Raw genomic sequence first — 20,761 nt, 5'->3', positions numbered from 1 at the left:
CCGTTTGGCAAAAGTGTACTGTGCCTAATGATTAAATATGCCCCCCCCCCCCCCACAAAAAAAAAATCCAGCCACATAGGAAACCCGATCGCTACAAACTTCAGAGTAACAGGAACTGTTTCCTGCTTTGTACGAAAATTAGCAAGAAATGAAAGTTGTCACGCTGCATTGATTGCACTTCTCTGGTACTGGGTGTCTTGTGACTATACCTACATTCTTCAGATAAACTGCCAATTATTTGTCATCTATATAAAAAGTAGTGTTTGTGTCAGAGAGGCGGGGTTTGAGAACACACAATGGTTTTCATGTCAACGGCATGGAGATGGATATATAAAGGCACAAAGCCTTGGGGGTGTCACAAGTCTCCTCCAGCTCACAATGGCAGCACAGACCAGCATCCTTCTCCTGGCCGCTCTCTGCATAGGGACAGGTAAGGGACCGCCGACTTCTCACAGCCAGCAATTCACATTGTGATATTAAAGAGTAGCTCAAGCCGAAAAATCTTTTTGACTGTGAGAATCAGAGGCCATTGGCTGCCATTACCTAACTTGATCATCATTCTGGCTAGGGGGTGACGAAAAGAGTGATTCTGGCTAGGGGTGAGCTGATAGCTTGGCTTTGGCCTCTGCCTACAGTTCTGCCCCCCAAAATCATATTTAGAAAATGTATTTCTAAAGTTTCAAGGAGCTGTCATTCAGCTATGTGTATCTTCAGGAACGGACATGTTTTTTTTTTTTTCAATGGGTGGCGGGCATCATGACCCACGATGGTATTACAACAAGGGACATTTTGGGAGAGTTGCCAAATGTTAAGGTGTCTTTATTTCGAGGTAACAACTTTTTTTGTGAATTCAAATAGGACGTTAAAAAAAAACTCTCCTAGAAGCCGTCCTCCTCCTGGCAGCAGCAATTTTGCAGCAAAAAAACGCCTGACGCTTGCAAAAGTACCTAACGCTTTTAGACGCATTTACAAGCACCAGGCGCTTGGGCATTCATTCATCTCAGTGACCGGAATGATCATTTATTTTGTCCGTTGAAATGAATTAACGCTCAAGCACTAAACACACTAAGTGTTTAGATGTATTTACACGCGTCAACTGCAGGGGCGGACTGACCATTTGGAAACTGCCCGAGGGCCCGGGGTCAGTAGAAGGCCCCATGAGATGCCCCTGGTACCTTTTTCATAGGCTTTTTTTTATTTTGGGCAAGGATGCAGGGGCCCCATGATCCCCTATTGCCCAGGGGCCCCATGAGTTGTCAGTCCACCCCTGGTCAAATGTTTTTTCTGCCAAAACGCTGCTGTTTCTGGACGCACTGGCCCTGAGGGGGGGGGGGTTCCTGCTGGTAAACGCTACTGTTACTAAAAGCTTTTAAAAAGTCTATGTGGGCACAGAAACCTAGGATAACATGGAGGGCCATTTGGAAGCCGTAAAAAACAAACGCCTGACGCCCCTGAGCCCTCACGCACACGGAACGTTTTGTTTACACTGGTAACATTAGCTGTGTAAAGTCACATTAAAAAGGTGAGTTTTTCACCTTTTTTTTAGCGTTTTTGGCGGTTTCCCGCGTTTGCTTTTTCTAGTGTTTTTTTTATCGAAAAAAAATTGGTAGGGGGGGGGGGGGGCAAAAAAAGTCCAAAAACGCTGGTTTGCAGTGTTTTACTGCATTTTGATGCGTTTTTCAGCATTAGAGCATTTTCACAGCTAAAAAAACTCCTCTAGAAACCCATCAGTTCTGGATTTTTTTTCCAGCCAAAAAAATGTCCCTGCCAAAAAACGTAGATTCCAGTCTCTGTGTGTGTATGCACACCTAGGATAACATGCTGGGGGGTTTACTGGCTGTAGAAAAAAAACTTAAAAAGCCAAAAACATCTGCTGTAGAACTTCTAGTGTGCGTGAGGACTAAAAGTGGCTGCATCAACACCTTGTGTGCGTGAGACTTTACCCTCATGCACACTGGGGGGGACGTTCAGATAATGCCGGTAACCAGGGGCGGACTGACCATTTGGAAACTCGGGCACTGCCCGAGGGCCCTGGGTCAGTAGGGCCCCCATGAGATGCCCCTGGTACCTTTTTCATAGGTTTTTTTGAGTTTGGGCAAGGACACAGGGGCCCCATGATCCCATATTGCCTGGGGGCCCCATGAGTTGTCAGTCCGCCCCTGCCCTTAAATCAAAATTAACAGAAAACTTCACAGAAAGGGCATATAAATTCCAAAATATATATGGAATAGAATACGCGTGAAAATCATATATAACAGTGGAACCCCCAAAATACTAAATCTAGGGTGTAACCTAAGTATGCCATAAATAGGTGACTTATGAATTAAAAAATACATAGAATAGAATGCACATGAAAATTAAAAATCATATATAACAGCGGAACCCCCAAAATAAATCTAGGGTGTAGCTATTTATGGCGTACTTAGGTTGCACCCTAGATTTAGTATTTTGGGGGGTTCCACTGTTATATATGATTTTCATGTGCATTCTATTCTATATATATATATATATATATATATATATATATATATATTGGAATTTATATGCTCTGTGAAGTTTTCTGTTCATTTTGATTTAAGAGATATAGTATTAGCGCAGCACCAAATTATTGTATTCAACTATTGTCCATTGTGGTATGTGGTAGGGTGGTATGTGGTCGGGTGGTATGTGGTAGGGTGGTATGTGGTCGGGTGGTATGTGGTCGGGTGGTATGTGGTCGGGTGGTATGTGGCAGGGTGTTAGCGGCTGTATATAGAGATTGACATTCTGAGCGCGGGAGGACTATATAGAGATAGATTTGCCGTGATTAGCAAGGTTTTCCCGCGTTTTTCCGTGTTTGCATTTTTTAGCATTTTTTTAAGCCCCCAAATTTTTTTTTTGGTAAAAAAAAGTCCAAAAACGGCGGTTTGCAGCGTTTTTCTGCGTTTTTCCACATTTGCCTTTTTAGCGTTTCTTTAACCCCCGCCCCCAATTTTTTTTTTGGTAAAAAAAGTCCAAAAACGCCAGTTTGCAGCGTGTTTCTACATTTTTCCGCATTTGCATTTTTAGCGTTTTTTTAACCCCCCCCCACAATTTTTTTTGGGTTAATAAAGTCCCAAAATGCCAATTTGCAGCATTTTTCTGCGTTTTTCCACTTTTTTCAGCATTAGAGCGTTTTCACAGCTAAAAAACTGCTCTAGAAACCTGCTAGTCCTGGGTTTTTTTTCCAGCCAAAAAAATATTGATTCCAGTCTATGTGTGTATGGATAACATGCTCGGGGGTTTACTAGCTGGGGAAAAAAATGTCAAACACTAAAAACTCAAGTGTGCATGAGGATTTAAGCAGGCCATAGACGGGTCAAACATCGGACGATTTTTTTAAAAAAAAACGAAAAATCGGTTGTTCGATTGGCCGACGTTACCACCAATGTTAAAAAAATTGGCCGATTTTCGACCCGTCTATGGCCGGCATAAGCCTGAGCAGGGAGAAACTTTAACACTGTCATTGCTGGTCTCATTTGGAAACATACTAGGTGCTGGATTGTCCCCGACTTCAATAACTAAGGGGTTACATAAGGACTTGATCTACATGAACTGCCATCAAATTCAGATCAAAGGTTATTCGGATACAAATGGATACATTGTTGCAAATGCAAGACTTTTCATATAAAATATAATAGCGGACTGGACTTCCAGTTCGTAGGAAGGATTCAGGTGTCTCCCCTTCTTCTTCTACTTCTTCTTTCTTCTCTTCTTCTTCCTTCTTCTTCTTTCTTTCTTCCTTCTTCTTTCTTCTTCTTTTCTTTCTTCTTCTTCTTCTTTCTTCTTCCTGCTTCTTCTTTCTTCTTCTTCTTCTTCTTTCTTCTTTTTCTTTCTTCCTCTTCTTCTTTCTTCTTCCTTCTTCTTCTTCCTCTTCTTCTTCTTCTTCTTTCTTTCTTTCTTTCTTTCTTCCTTCTTCTTCTTCTTCTTCTTTCTTCTTCTTCCTTCTTCTTCTTTCTTCCTTCTTTTTCTTTCTTCCTTCTTTTTCTTTCTTTTTCTTCTTCTTCTCCTTCTTCTTAACCCTTCTTCTTCTTTCTTCCTTTTTTTTCTTTCTTCTCCTTCTCCTTCACCTTCGTTCTTCTTTTTCCTTCTTCTTCTTTCTTCTTCTTCCTCTTCCTCTTCTTCTTCCTTCTTCTTCTTATTTCTTCTTCTTCTTCTTTCTTCTTTTTCCTTCTTCTTCTTTCTTCTTCTTCCTTTTCCTCTTCTTCTTCCTTCTTCTTCTTATTTCTTCTTCTTCTTCTTCTTCTTTCTTCTTTTTCTTTTTCCTCTTCTTCTTCTTTCTTCTTCTTATTTCTTCTTCTTCTTCTTTTTCTTCTTCTTCTTCTTTCTTCTTTTTCTTCTTCTTGCAGGTCATGGCTCATGCGCAGATTTTTTATCGGTAACATGATTGGCTGATCTGCCCATCATTGCCAGGAAAATCGGCCGATTGTCAAAATCGGCCGCAAATTTTCCAACATGACCGATAAAAATAATGTGCAAAAAGCCCAAAAAACAAAAATTGGCTGATTTTTGACCCGTCAATGGCCAGCATAATTGTCAAAGCTTAATTGAACCAGCTGAAGTTAGAAGCTGATTGGCCCCCATGCACAGCCGCTCCAGATTTTGCACTCTCCGATTATAGTAAATTGACCCCATAGTGTCTGCTATGTATTTCGGAGGATTCCACGCTGTAGGATGTGCTACAGCAAAAGTGACATTTACAAAAAAAAAAAAGATACATTCTAAATTGTCAGCAAATTACATTCATTGTCAGCTTCTTGAAAAAAAAAAACAGAACACAGACCCCGCAAAAGATTCCCCAAAATACCAAGTGGTTCCATGGAGAGGTCTGTGTGCTGTCATTTAACAAAAAAACCCAAAGCAGACGGCACTGAAATGTCATTTGCTGGCAATATTATACACCATTTTCCTTTGTAAATGTCAGGGCTGCTGTAGCATTTTCTGTATATATACATCAGAGATGACTAGGACCCCCCCCCCCATAAATGTTATTTCAAAGAATTTTACATTTTTAATGATTCAATTTAATCATTTAAATAACAATTCCTTGCTCCCAGCCAATGGATTATTCTGAAGTGTTTTTTTATACTGGTACCCCTGGCCAGTGCCAACCCTCCTCCTTGTTTTTGTCACCCCTTTGCCTATTAGCCCAGAAAACGGGTATTTTTATTCCACAGATTCAGCCCCTATTGGTCTATAACCGAGCTCTGGTTCAAAATGAAGTTCTCCGAACCCAACCCAGGGCAGCTCAGCTCATTGATTTTGCTAAAGTGAAAACTCTCAATTTTTCTCATTCAGGAGCTTCAGCTAAATCAGAAAAGCAGAAATGATAATAGAAAGGTGGAGTAACGCTTTAAGTTGTTGTCTTTCAGCCCATTCCCTGCAATGTTACACGTGCGTCTCAGCAACCAGCAACGACAACTGCAAGGCGGTGACTAACTGCCCATCTGCATCCAACTACTGTGAGACCGTCACAGCAACTGTCGAGGCCCGTAAGTTCTTCTCACTCATGTTACCACTTATTATCCAACATGAGGTGAGAGCACAACTCAGTCATGGGGACGTGTGAAATACAAGGTCCAGGTGCAGAAGATCAGCAGTTGATAGCGAGTGTACACAGAGGAATGATAGAGGGTGTACACAGAGGAATGATAGCGGGTGTACATAGAGGAATGATAGCGGGTGTACACAGAGGAATGATAGCGGGTGTACACAGAGGAATGATAGCGGGTGTACACAGAGGAATGATAGCTGGTGTACATAGAGGAATGATAGCGGGTGTACATAGAGGAATGATAGCGGGTGTACACAGAGGAATGATAGCGGGTGTACACAGAGGAATGATAGCGGGTCTATATAGAGGAATGATAGCGGGTGTACATAGAGGGATGATAGCGGGTGTACTCAGAGGAATGATAGCGGGTGTACATAGAGGAATGATAGCGGGTGTACACAGAGGAATGATAGCGGGTGTACATAGAGGAATGATAGCGGGTGTACATAGAGGAATGATAGCGGGTGTACACAGAGAGATGATAGCGGGTGTACACAGAGAGATGATAGTGGGTGTACATAGAGGAATGATAGCGTGTGTACATAGAGGAATGATAGCGTGTGTACATAGAGGAATGATAGCGGGTGTACATAGAGGGATGATAGCGGGTGTACATAGAGGGATGATAGCGGGTGTACATAGAGGAATGATAGCGTGTGTACATAGAGGAATGATAGCGGGTGTACATAGAGGGATGATAGCGGGTGTACATAGAGGGATGATAGCGGGTGTACATAGAGGAATGATAGCGGGTGTACATAGAGGAATGATAGCGGGTGTACACAGAGGAATGATAGCGGGTGTACATAGAGGGATGATAGCGGGTGTACATAGAGGAATGATAGCGGGTGTACACAGAGGGATGATAGCGGGTGTACATAGAGGGATGATAGCGGGTGTACATAGAGGGATGATAGCGGGTGTACATAGAGGGATGATAGCGGGTGTACACAGAGGAATGATAGCGGGTGTACATAGAGGGATGATAGCGGGTGTACATAGAGGGATGATAGCGGGTGTACATAGAGGAATGATAGTGGGTGTACATAGAGGAATGATAGCGGGTGTACATAGAGGGATGATAGCGGGTGTAGACAGAGGAATGATAGTGGGTGTACATAGAGGAATGATAGCGGGTGTACATAGAGGAATGATAGCGGGTGTACATAGAGGGATGATAGCGGGTGTACATAGAGGAATGATAGCGGGTGTACATAGAGGGATGATAGTGGGTGTACATAGAGGAATGATAGTGGGTGTACATAGAGGAATGATAGCGGGTCTATATAGAGGAATGATAGCGGGTCTATATAGAGGAATGATAGCGGGTCTATATACAGGAATGATAGCGGGTGTACACAGAGGGATGATAGCGGGTCTATATAGAGGAATGATAGCGGGTCTATATACAGGAATGATAGCGGGTGTACATAGAGGAATGATAGCGGGTGTACATAGAGGAATGATAGCGGGTGTACATAGAGGGATGATAGCGGGTGTACATAAAGGAATGATAGCGGGTCTATATAGAGGAATGATAGCGGGTGTACATAGAGGAATGATAGCGGGTGTACATAAAGGAATGATAGCGGGTCTATATAGAGGAATGATAGCGGGTGTACACCGAGGAATGATAGCGGGTCTATATAGAGGAATGATAGCGGGTGTACATAGAGGAATGATAGTGGGTGTACATAGAGGAATGATAGCGGGTGTACATAGAGGAATGATAGCGGGTCTATACAGAGGAATGATAGCGGGTGTACATAGAGGGATGATAGCGGGTGTACATAGAGGAATGATAGCGGGTGTACATAGAGGGATGATAGCGGGTGTACATAGAGGAATGATAGCGGGTCTATATAGAGGAATGATAGCGGGTGTACATAGAGGAATGATAGCGGGTGTACATAGAGGAATGATAGCGGATCTATACAGAGGAATGATAGCGGGTGTACATAGAGGGATGATAGTGGGTCAATATAGAGGAATGATAGCGGGTGTACATAGAGGGATGATAGCGGGTTAATAGAGGAATGATAGCGGGTGTACATAGAGGGATGATAGCGGGTGTACATAGAGGGATGATAGCGGGTGTGCACAGAGGAATTATCGCAGGAGTGTGTGTCACACCGGGCACAGGGTTCAGGTGTGTGGGTCACACAGGGCAACAGAATTTAGGAGTGTGTGTTGCGCAGGGCACAGGGCTTAGGAATATGTGTCGCACAGGGCGCAGGGCTCAGGAGTGTGTGTTGCACAGGGCGCAGGGCTCAGGAGTGTGTGTTGCACAGGGCGCAGGGCTCAGGAGTGTGTGTTGCACAGGGCGCAGGGCTCAGGAGTGTGTGTCGCACAGGGCGCAGGGCTCAGGAGTGTGTGTCGCACAGGGCGCAGGGCTCAGGAGTGTGTGTTGCACAGGGCGCAGGGCTCAGGAGTGTGTGTCGCACAGGGTGCAGGGCTCAGGAGTGTGTGTCACACAGGGTGCAGGGCTCAGGAGTGTGTGTTGCACAGGGTGCAGGGCTCAGGAGTGTGTGTTGCACAGGGTGCAGGGCTCAGGAGTGTGTGTCACATCCCCTCAGTACAGAGCTCGCCTCCTAAATTTCTCTCCAAAACTCCTCCAGAATAAATTCCTCCCCAGTATAATGCACGCCACCCAAATATCCCCTCAGTACAGAACTCTCCCTCAAAATCTCTCCCCAGTACAGAGCCATCTCCCCCCCCCCCCCAATCCTTCTCCACTACAGAGGGGAGTCCACTGGGCAGAGAAAACTGTATTAGCTCAGGACGATCGGGATTGGCAGTAAAAAAGGCTATGGTCCTTGGGGTTGGATGGCCAGATGACTGGGGAAGAGTAGGGAATCTAATGGACTGTTCAGTCTCACTTAGAAGCCAAAGCAATTAGTAGTAGTAGTGGTAGTGGTAGTAGTAGTAGTGGTAGTAGTAGTAGTGGTAGTAGTAGTAGTAGTGGTAGTAGTAGTAGTGGTGGTAGTGGTAGTAGTAGTAGTGGTAGTGGTAGTAGTAGTGGAAGTAGTGGTAGTAGTAGTGGTAGTAGTAGTAGTGGTAGTAGTGGTAGTGGTAGTAGTGGTAGTAGTGGTAGTAGTAGTAGTGGTAGTGGTAGTAGTGGTAGTAGTAGTAGTGGTAGTAGTGGTAGTGGTAGTAGTGGTAGTAGTGGTAGTAGTAGTAGTGGTAGTGGTAGTAGTGGTAGTAGTAGTAGTGGTAGTGGTGGTAGTAGTAGTAGTGGTAGTAGTGGTAGTAGTAGTAGTGGTAGTAGTAGTAGTAGTGGTAGTAGTGGTAGTAGTGGTAGTAGTAGTAGTAGTAGTGGTAGTAGTGGTAGTAGTAGTAGTGGTAGTACTGGTAGTAGTAGTAGTAGTGGTAGTAGTTGTAGTAGTGGTAGTAGTAGTAGTGGTAGTAGTGGCAGTGTTAGTAGTGGTAGTACTTGTAGTAGTGGTGGTAGTAGTAGTGGTAGTAGTGGTAGTAGTAGTGGTACTAGTATTAGTGGTAGTAGTAGTAGTGGTAGTAGTAGTAGTGGTAGTAGTAGTAGTAGTGGTAGTAGTGGTAGTAGTAGTGGTAGTAGTAGTGGTAGTAGTAGTGGTAGTAGTGGTAGTAGTAGTGGTAGTAGTAGTGGTAGTAGTAGTGGTAGTAGTAGTGGTAGTAGTGGTAGTGGTAGTAGTAGTGGTAGTAGTAGTAGTGGTAGTATCTTAATGTGAGGGTGGTGCTACACGCAGTAGTAAGTAGCAAGTGTGTCCTATTACTGATAGGTGTTAAAAAAGGAATTCCTGATAAGCTGCCACCATCCCGATATGACTGGATGAATTATGCCCCCCCCCCCCCTGTACCAGTGGGACTTTGAAGCCATCATACATTAAATGTGTAAACTCTTTATTTGTCAAACTTTCTTTAATATTGCAGCAGAACGCGCCATTGTTGTCAGACAGCCATATTGTACCTTTTACCATTACAGGACGTTATACACAGAGTAACCTCTTGGCACCGACGTCACACAAATATGTGGCCTCACAGAACTGGGATTTTTTCCGTGGGGCCCATATTTGTGTATCTGTCTTTCCTAGCACAAAGACCACGGTGTCACTGAGAGCACCAGGTCCCGTTCTAACGAACGGGACCTAGGACTCCAGATTTCGGGTCACATGATCACTGTGATAGCCTCTGATTGGCTATCACAATGATCAGTCACTGCGCAGCCTGGCCCCTTGTTTATTTTTCTCTCTCCCTATGAATGGAGGAGAGAGATACATTGTATCATTATATACATCCCATTATACATTGTATACATTGTGTATCCGCTCTCCCCGGACCCCGCATTCACTATATCCGCTCTCCCCGGACCCCGCATTCACTATATCCACTCTCCCCGGACCCCGCATTCACTATATCCGCTCTCCCCGGACCCCGCATTCACTATATCCACTCTCCCCGGACCCCGCATTCACTATATCCGCTATCCCCGGACCCCGCATTCACTATATCCGCTCTCCCCGGACCCCGCATTCACTATATCCGCTCTCCCCGGACCCCGCATTCACTATATCCGCTCTCCCCGGACCCCGCATTCATTGTATCCGCTCTCCCCGGACCCCGCATTCACTATATCCACTTTCCCCGGACCCCGCATTCACTATATCCACTCTCCCCAGACCACGCATTCACTATATCCGCTCTCCCCGGACCCCGCATTCAGTATATCTGGTCTCCCCGGACCCTGCATTCACTATATCCGCAATCCCCGGACCCCGCATTCACTAAATCCCCTCTCCTCGGACGCCGCATTCTCTATATCTGGTCTCCCCTGACCCCGCATTCACTATATCCGTTCTCCCTGGACCCCTCATTCACTATATCCGCTCTCCCTGGACCCCGCATTCACTATATCCGCTCTCCCTGGAACCTGCATTCACTATATCCGCTCTTCCTGGACCCCGCATTCACTATATCCGCTCTCCCTGGACCCCGCATTCACTATATCCGCTCTCCCCGGACTCCGCATTCACTATATCCGCTCTCCCTGGACCCTGCATTCACTATATCCGCTCTCTCCGGACCCCGCATTCACTATATCCGCTCTCCCCGGACCCCGCATTCACTATATCCGCTCTCCCCGGACCCAGCATTCACTATATCCGCTCTCCCCGGACCCCGCATTCACTATATCCGCTCTCCCCAGACCACGCATTCACTATATCCGCTCTCCCCGGACCCCGCATTCACTATATCCGCTTTCCCCAGACCACGCATTCACTATATCCACTCTCCCCGAACCCCGCATTCACTATATCCGCTCTCCCCGGACCCCGCATTCACTATATCCGCTCTCCCTGGACCCCGCATTCACTATATACGCTCTCCCCGGACCCCGCATTCACTATATCCGCTCTCCCCGGACCCCGCATTCACTATATCCACTTTCTCCGGACTCTGCATTCACTATATCCGCTCTCCCCGGACCCCGCATTCAGTATATCTGGTCTCCCCGGACCCTGCATTCACTATATCCGCAATCCCCGGACCCCGCGTTCACTAAATCCCCTCTCCCCGGACCCTGCATTCTCTATATCTGGTCTCCCCTGGACCCCTCATTCACTATATCCGCTCTCCCTGGAACCTGCATTCACTATATCCGCTCTCCCTGGACCCTGCATTCACTATATCCGCTCTCTCCGGACCCCGCATTCACTATATCCGCTCTCCCCGGACCCCGCATTCACTATATCTGCTCTCCCCGGACCCAGCATTCACTATATCCGCTCTCCCCGGACCCCGCATTCACTATATCCGCTCTCCCCGGACCCCGCATTCACTATATCCCCTCTCCCCGGACCCCGCATTCACTATATCCGCTCTCTCCGGACTCCGCATTCACTATATACGCTCTCCCCGGACTCCGCATTCACTATATCCGCTCTCCCTGGACCCCGCATTCACTATATCCGCTCTCCCCGGACCCCGCATTCACTATATCCGCTCTCCCCGGACCCCGCATTCACTATATCCGCTCTCCCCGGACTCCGCATTCACTATATCCGCTCTCCCTGGACCCCGCATTCACTATATCCGCTCTCCCCGGACCCCGCATTCACTATATCCGCTCTCCCCGGACCCCGCATTCACTATATCCGCTCTCCCCGGACTCCGCATTCACTATATCCGCTTTCCCCAGACCACGCATTCACTATATCCACTCTCCCCGGACCCCGCATTCACTATATCCGCTATCCCCGGACCCCGCATTCACTATATCCGCTCTCCCCGGACCCCGCATTCACTATATCCGCTCTCCCCGGACCCCGCATTCACTATATCCGCTCTCCCCGGACCCCGCATTCATTGTATCCGCTCTCCCCGGACCCCGCATTCACTATATCCACTTTCCCCGGACCCCGCATTCACTATATCCACTCTCCCCAGACCACGCATTCACTATATCCGCTCTCCCCGGACCCCGCATTCAGTATATCTGGTCTCCCCGGACCCTGCATTCACTATATCCGCAATCCCCGGACCCCGCATTCACTAAATCCCCTCTCCTCGGACGCCGCATTCTCTATATCTGGTCTCCCCTGACCCCGCATTCACTATATCCGTTCTCCCTGGACCCCTCATTCACTATATCCGGTCTCCCCGGACCCCGCATTCACTATATCCGCTCTCCCTGGACCCCGCATTCACTATATCCGCTCTCCCTGGAACCTGCATTCACTATATCCGCTCTTCCTGGACCCCGCATTCACTATATCCGCTCTCCCTGGACCCCGCATTCACTATATCCGCTCTCCCCGGACTCCGCATTCACTATATCCGCTCTCCCTGGACCCTGCATTCACTATATCCGCTCTCTCCGGACCCCGCATTCACTATATCCGCTCTCCCCGGACCCCGCATTCACTATATCCGCTCTCCCCGGACCCAGCATTCACTATATCCGCTCTCCCCGGACCCCGCATTCACTATATCCGCTCTCCCCAGACCACGCATTCACTATATCCGCTCTCCCCGGACCCCGCATTCACTATATCCGCTTTCCCCAGACCACGCATTCACTATATCCACTCTCCCCGGACCCCGCATTCACTATATCCGCTCTCCCCGGACCCCGCATTCACTATATCCGCTCTCCCTGGACCCCGCATTCACTATATACGCTCTCCCCGGACCCCGCATTCACTATATCCGCTCTCCCCGGACCCCGCATTCACTATATCCACTTTCTCCGGACTCCGCATTCACTATATCCACTCTCCCCAGACCACGCATTCACTATATCCGCTCTTCCCGGACCCCGCATTCACTATATCCGCTCTCCCCGGACCCCGCATTCAGTATATCTGGTCTCCCCGGACCCTGCATTCACTATATCCGCAATCCCCGGACCCCGCGTTCACTAAATCCCCTCTCCCCGGACCCTGCATTCTCTATATCTGGTCTCCCCTGGACCCCTCATTCACTATATCCGCTCTCCCTGGAACCTGCATTCACTATATCCGCTCTCCCTGGACCCTGCATTCACTATATCCGCTCTCTCCGGACCCCGCATTCACTATATCCGCTCTCCCCGGACCCCGCATTCACTATATCTGCTCTCCCCGGACCCAGCATTCACTATATCCGCTCTCCCCGGACCCCGCATTCACTATATCCGCTCTCCCCGGACCCCGCATTCACTATATCCCCTCTCCCCGGACCCCGCATTCACTATATCCGCTCTCTCCGGACTCCGCATTCACTATATACGCTCTCCCCGGACTCCGCATTCACTATATCCGCTCTCCCTGGACCCCGCATTCACTATATCCGCTCTCCCCGGACCCCGCATTCACTATATCCGCTCTCCCCGGACCCCGCATTCACTATATCCGCTCTCCCCGGACTCCGCATTCACTATATCCGCTCTCCCTGGACCCCGCATTCACTATATCCGCTCTCCCCGGACCCCGCATTCACTATATCCGCTCTCCCCGGACCCCGCATTCACTATATCCGCTCTCCCCGGACTCCGCATTCACTATATCCGCTCTCCCCGGACTCCGCATTCACTATATCCGCTTTCCCCAGACCACGCATTCACTATATCCACTCTCCCCGGACCCCGCATTCACTATATCCGCTCTCCCCGGACCCCGCATTCACTATATCCGCTCTCCCTGGACCCCGCATTCACTATATACGCTCTCCCCGGACCCCGCATTCACTATATCCGCTCTCCCCGGACCCCGCATTCACTATATCCACTTTCTCCGGACTCCGCATTCACTATATCCACTCTCCCCAGACCACGCATTCACTATATCCGCTCTTCCCGGACCCCGCATTCACTATATCCGCTCTCCCCGGACCCCGCATTCAGTATATCTGGTCTCCCCGGACCCTGCATTCATTATATATCCGCAATCCCCGGACCCCGCGTTCACTAAATCCCCTCTCCCCGGACCCTGCATTCTCTATATCTGGTCTCCCCTGGACCCCTCATTCACTATATCCGCTCTCCCTGGAACCTGCATTCACTATATCCGCTCTCCCTGGACCCTGCATTCACTATATCCGCTCTCTCCGGACCCCGCATTCACTATATCCGCTCTCCCCGGACCCCGCATTCACTATATCTGCTCTCCCCGGACCCAGCATTCACTATATCCGCTCTCCCCGGACCCCGCATTCACTATATCCGCTCTCCCCGGACCCCGCATTCACTATATCCCCTCTCCCCGGACCCCGCATTCACTATATCCGCTCTCTCCGGACTCCGCATTCACTATATACGCTCTCCCCGGACTCCGCATTCACTATATCCGCTCTCCCTGGACCCCGCATTCACTATATCCGCTCTCCCCGGACCCCGCATTCACTATATCCGCTCTCCCCGGACCCCGCATTCACTATATCCGCTCTCCCCGGACTCCGCATTCACTATATCCGCTCTCCCTGGACCCCGCATTCACTATATCCGCTCTCCCCGGACCCCGCATTCACTATATCCGCTCTCCCCGGACCACGCATTCACTATATCACCTCTCCCCGGACCCCGCATTCACTATATCCGCTCTCCCCGGACCCCGCATTCACTATATCCGCTCTCCCCGGACCCCGCATTCACTATATCCGCTCTCCCCGGACCCCGCATTGTCTATATCCACTTTCCCCGGACCACGCATTCACTATATCCGCTCTTCCCGGACCCCGCATTCACTATATCCGCTCTCCCCGGACCCCGCATTCAGTATATCTGGTCTCCCCGGACCCCGCATTCACTATATCCGCAATCCCCAGACCCCTCATTCACTAAATCCCCTCTCCTCGGACCCCGCATTCTCTATATCTGGTCTCCCCTGACCCCGCATTCACTATATCCGCTCTCCCCGGACCCCGCATTCACTATATCCGCTCTCCCCTGACCCCGCATTCACTATATCCGCTCTCCCCGGACCCCGCATTCACTATATCCGCTCTCCCCAGACCCCGCATTCACTATATCCGCTCTCCCCGGACTCCGCATTCACTATATCCGCTCTCCCCGGACCCCGCATTCACTATATCCGCTCTCCCCGGACCCCGCATTCACTATATCCGCTCTCCCCGGACCCCGCATTCACTATATCCGCTCTCCCCGGACCCCGCATTCACTATATCCGCTCTCCCCGGACCCCGCATTCACTATATCCACTTTCCCCGGACCCCGCATTCACTATATCCACTCTCCCCAGACCACGCATTCACTATATCCGCTCTTCCCGGACCCCGCATTCACTATATCCGCTCTCCCCGGACCCCGCATTCAGTATATCTGGTCTCCCCGGACCCTGCATTCACTATATCCGCAATCCCCGGACCCCGCATTCACTAAATCCCCTCTCCTCGGACCCCGCATTCTCTATATCTGGTCTCCCCTGACCCCGCATTCACTATATCCGTTCTCCCTGGACCCCTCATTCACTATATCCGCTCTCCCTGGAACCTGCATTCACTATATCCGCTCTCCCTGGACCCTGCATTCACTATATCCGCTCTCTCCGGACCCCGCATTCACTATATCCGCTCTCCCCGGACCCCGCATTCACTATATCCGCTCTCCCCGGACCCAGCATTCACTATATCCGCTCTCCCCGGACCCCGCATTCACTATATCCGCTCTCCCCAGACCACGCATTCACTATATCCGCTCTCCCCGGACCCCGCATTCACTATATCCGCTTTCCCCGGACCCCGCATTCACTATATCCGCTCTCCCCGGACCACGCATTCACTATATCCACTCTCCCCGGACTCCGCATTCACTATATCCGCTCTCCCCGGACCCCGCATTCACTATATCCGCTCTCCCTGGACCCCGCATTCACTATATACGCTCTCCCCGGACCCCGCATTCACTATATCCGCTCTCCCCGGACCCCGCATTCACTATATCCACTTTCCCCGGACTCCGCATTCACTATATCCACTCTCCCCAGACCACGCATTCACTATATCCGCTCTTCCCGGACCCCGCATTCACTATATCCGCTCTCCCCGGACCCCGCATTCAGTATATCTGGTCTCCCCGGACCCTGCATTCACTATATCCGCAATCCCCGGACCCCGCGTTCACTAAATCCCCTCTCCCCAGACCCCGCATTCACTATATCCGTTCTCCCCGGACCCCGCATTCACTATATCCGCTCTCCCTGGACCCCGCATTCACTATATCCGCTCTCTCCGGACCCCGCATTCACTATATCCGCTCTCCCCGGACCCCGCATTCACTATATCCGCTCTCCCCGGACTCCGCATTCACTATATCCGCTCTCCCTGGACCCCGCATTCACTATATCCGCTCTCCCCGGACTCCGCATTCACTATATCCGCTCTCCCCGCACTCCGCATTCACTATATCCGCTCTCCCTGGACCCCGCATTCACTATATCCGCTCTCCCCGGACCCCGCATTCACTATATCCGCTCTCCCCGGACCCCGCATTCACTATATCCGCTCTCCCCGGACTCCGCATTCACTATATCCGCTCTCCCCGGACTCCGCATTCACTATATCCGCTCTCCCCGGACCCCGCATTCACTATATCCGCTCTCCCCGGACCCCGCATTCACTATATCCGCTCTCCACGGACCCTGCATTCACTATATCCGCTCTCCCCGCACCCCGCATTCACTATATCCGGTCTCCCCGGACCCCGCATTCACTATATCCGCTCTCCCCAGACCACGCATTCACTATATCCACTCTCCCCGGACCCCGCATTCACTATATCCGCTCTCCCCGGACCCCGCATTCACTATATCCGCTCTCCCCGGACCCCGCATTCACTATATCCGCTCTCTCCGGACTCCGCATTCACTATATACGCTCTCCCCGGACTCCGCATTCCCTATATCCGCTCTCCCTGGACCCCGCATTCACTATATCCGCTCTCCCCGGACCCCGCATTCACTATATCCGCTCTCCCCGGACCCCGCATTCACTATATCCGCTCTCCCCGGACTCCGCATTCACTATATCCGCTCTCCCTGGACCCCGCATTCACTATATCCGCTCTCCCCGGACCCCGCATTCACTATATCCGCTCTCCCCGGACCCCGCATTCACTATATCCGCTCTCCCCGGACTCCGCATTCACTATATCCGCTCTCCCCGGACTCCGCATTCACTATATCCGCTCTCCCCGGACCCCGCATTCACTATATCCGCTCTCCCCGGACCCCGCATTCACTATATCCGCTCTCCCCGGACCACGCATTCACTATATCCCCTCTCCCCGGACCCCGCATTCACTATATCCGCTCTCCCCGGACCCCGCATTCACTATATCCGCTCTCCCCGGACCCCGCATTCACTATATCCGCTCTCCCCGGACCCCGCATTCACTATATCCACTTTCCCCGGACCCCGCATTCACTATATCCGCTCTTCCCGGACCCCGCATTCACTATATCCGCTCTCCCCGGACCCCGCATTCAGTATATCTGGTCTCCCCGGACCCCGCATTCACTATATCCGCAATCCCCAGACCCCTCATTCACTAAATCCCCTCTCCTCGGACCCCGCATTCTCTATATCTGGTCTCCCCTGACCCCGCATTCACTATATCCGCTCTCCCCGGACCCCGCATTCACTATATCCGCTCTCCCCTGACCCCGCATTCACTATATCCGCTCTCCCCAGACCACGCATTCACTATATCCACTCTCCCCGGACCCCGCATTCACTATATCCGCTCTCCCCGGACCCCGCATTCACTATATCCGCTCTCCCCGGACCCCGCATTCACTATATCCGCTCTCCCCGGACCCCGCATTCACTATATCCGCTCTCCCCGGACCCCGCATTCACTATATCCACTTTCCCCGGACCCCGCATTCACTATATCCACTCTCCCCAGACCACGCATTCACTATATCCGCTCTTCCCGGACCCCGCATTCACTATATCCGCTCTCCCCGGACCCCGCATTCAGTATATCTGGTCTCCCCGGACCCTGCATTCACTATATCCGCAATCCCCGGACCCCGCATTCACTAAATCCCCTCTCCTCGGACCCCGCATTCTCTATATCTGGTCTCCCCGGACCCCGCATTCACTATATCCGTTCTCCCTGGACCCCTCATTCACTATATCCGCTCTCCCTGGAACCTGCATTCACTATATCCGCTCTCCCTGGACCCTGCATTCACTATATCCGCTCTCTCCGGACCCCGCATTCACTATATCCGCTCTCCCCGGACCCCGCATTCACTATATCCGCTCTCCCCGGACCCAGCATTCACTATATCCGCTCTCCCCGGACCCCGCATTCACTATATCCGCTCTCCCCAGACCACGCATTCACTATATCCGCTCTCCCCGGACCCCGCATTCACTATATCCGCTTTCCCCGGACCCCGCATTCACTATATCCGCTCTCCCTGGACCCCGCATTCACTATATACGCTCTCCCCGGACCCCGCATTCACTATATCCGCTCTCCCCGGACCCCGCATTCACTATATCCACTTTCCCCGGACTCCGCATTCACTATATCCACTCTCCCCAGACCACGCATTCACTATATCCGCTCTTCCCGGACCCCGCATTCACTATATCCGCTCTCCCCGGACCCCGCATTCAGTATATCTGGTCTCCCCGGACCCTGCATTCACTATATCCGCAATCCCCGGACCCCGCGTTCACTAAATCCCCTCTCCCCAGACCCCGCATTCACTATATCCGTTCTCCCTGGACCCCTCATTCACTATATCCGCTCTCCCCGGACCCCGCATTCACTATATCCGCTCTCCCTGGACCCCGCATTCACTATATCCGCTCTCCCTGGAACCTGCATTCACTATATCCGCTCTCCCTGGACCCTGCATTCACTATATCCGCTCTCTCCGGACCCCGCATTCACTATATCCGCTCTCCCCGGACCCCGCATTCACTATATCCGCTCTCCCCGGACCCAGCATTCACTATATCCGCTCTCCCCGGACTCCGCATTCACTATATCCGCTCTCCCTGGACCCCGCATTCACTATATCCGCTCTCCCCGGACTCCGCATTCACTATATCCGCTCTCCCCGGACCCCGCATTCACTATATCCGCTCTCCCCGGACCCCGCATTCACTATATCCGTTCTCCCCGGACCCCGCATTCACTATATCCGCTCTCCCCGGACTCCGCATTCACTATATCCGCTCTCCCCGGACTCCGCATTCACTATATCCGCTCTCCCCGGACCCCGCATTCACTATATCCGCTCTCCCCGGACCCCGCATTCACTATATCCGCTCTCCACGGACCCTGCATTCACTATATCCGCTCTCCCCGCACCCCGCATTCACTATATCCGGTCTCCCCGGACCCCGCATTCACTATATCCGCTCTCCCCAGACCACGCATTCACTATATCCACTCTCCCCGGACCCCGCATTCACTATATCCGCTCTCCCCGGACCCCGCATTCACTATATCCGCTCTCCCCGGACCCCGCATTCACTATATCCGCTCTCCCCGGACCCCGCATTCACTATATCCGCTCTCCCCGGACCCCGCATTCACTATATCCACTTTCCCCGGACCCCGCATTCACTATATCCACTCTCCCCAGACCACGCATTCACTATATCCGCTCTTCCCGGACCCCGCATTCACTATATCCGCAATCCCCGGACCCCGCATTCACTAAATCCCCTCTCCTCGGACCCCGCATTCTCTATATCTGGTCTCCCCTGACCCCGCATTCACTATATCCGTTCTCCCTGGACCCCTCATTCACTATATCCGCTCTCCCTGGAACCTGCATTCACTATATCCGCTCTCCCTGGACCCTGCATTCACTATATCCGCTCTCTCCGGACCCCGCATTCACTATATCCGCTCTCCCCGGACCCCGCATTCACTATATCCGCTCTCCCCGGACCCAGCATTCACTATATCCGCTCTCCCCGGACCCCGCATTCACTATATCCGCTCTCCCCAGACCACGCATTCACTATATCCGCTCTCCCCGGACCCCGCATTCACTATATCCGCTCTCCCTGGACCCCGCATTCACTATATACGCTCTCCCCGGACCCCGCATTCACTATATCCGCTCTCCCCGGACCCCGCATTCACTATATCCACTTTCCCCGGACCCCGCATTCACTATATCCACTCTCCCCAGACCACGCATTCACTATATCCGCTCTTCCCGGACCCCGCATTCACTATATCCGCTCTCCCCGGACCCCGCATTCAGTATATCTGGTCTCCCCGGACCCTGCATTCACTATATCCGCAATCCCCGAACCCGGCGTTCACTAAATCCCCTCTCCCCAGACCCCGCATTCACTATATCCGTTCTCCATGGACCCCTCATTCACTATATCCGCTCTCCCTGGAACCTGCATTCACTATATCCGCTCTCCCTGGACCCTGCATTCACTATATCCGCTCTCTCCGGACCCCGCATTCACTATATCCGCTCTCCCCGGACCCCGCATTCACTATATCCGCTCTCCCCGGACCCAGCATTCACTATATCCGCTCTCCCCGGACTCCGCATTCACTATATCCGCTCTCCCTGGACCCCGCATTCACTATATCCGCTCTCCCCGGACTCCGCATTCACTATATCCGCTCTCCCTGGACCCCGCATTCACTATATCCGCTCTCCCCGGACCCCGCATTCACTATATCCGCTCTCCCCGGACCCCGCATTCACTATATCCGCT

General features: G+C 51.2%; 1 protein-coding gene across 1 annotated transcript in view; it reads left to right on the top strand.

Annotated features, from left to right (window-relative positions):
• Positions 1-271: 271 nt before the first annotated feature.
• Positions 272-20,761, top strand: part of LOC149457146 (lymphocyte antigen 6E-like) — an 80,743-nt gene continuing 60,253 nt past the window's right edge. Inside the window, exons 1-2 of the mRNA XM_089684002.1 lie at positions 272-430; positions 5,391-5,510. Coding sequence (XP_089540128.1) covers positions 379-430; positions 5,391-5,510 — 172 coding nt within the window. The 5' untranslated portion in view covers positions 272-378. The remainder of the gene's footprint in view (positions 431-5,390; positions 5,511-20,761) is intronic.

The sequence above is a fragment of the Staurois parvus genome, unplaced genomic scaffold (genome assembly GCF_062004578.1).
Source record: "Staurois parvus isolate SC_StPar_1 unplaced genomic scaffold, SC_StPar_1.0 ptg000333l, whole genome shotgun sequence".
Taxonomy (NCBI): domain Eukaryota; kingdom Metazoa; phylum Chordata; class Amphibia; order Anura; family Ranidae; genus Staurois; species Staurois parvus.
This window is presented reverse-complemented; position numbering and strand designations above follow the sequence as displayed.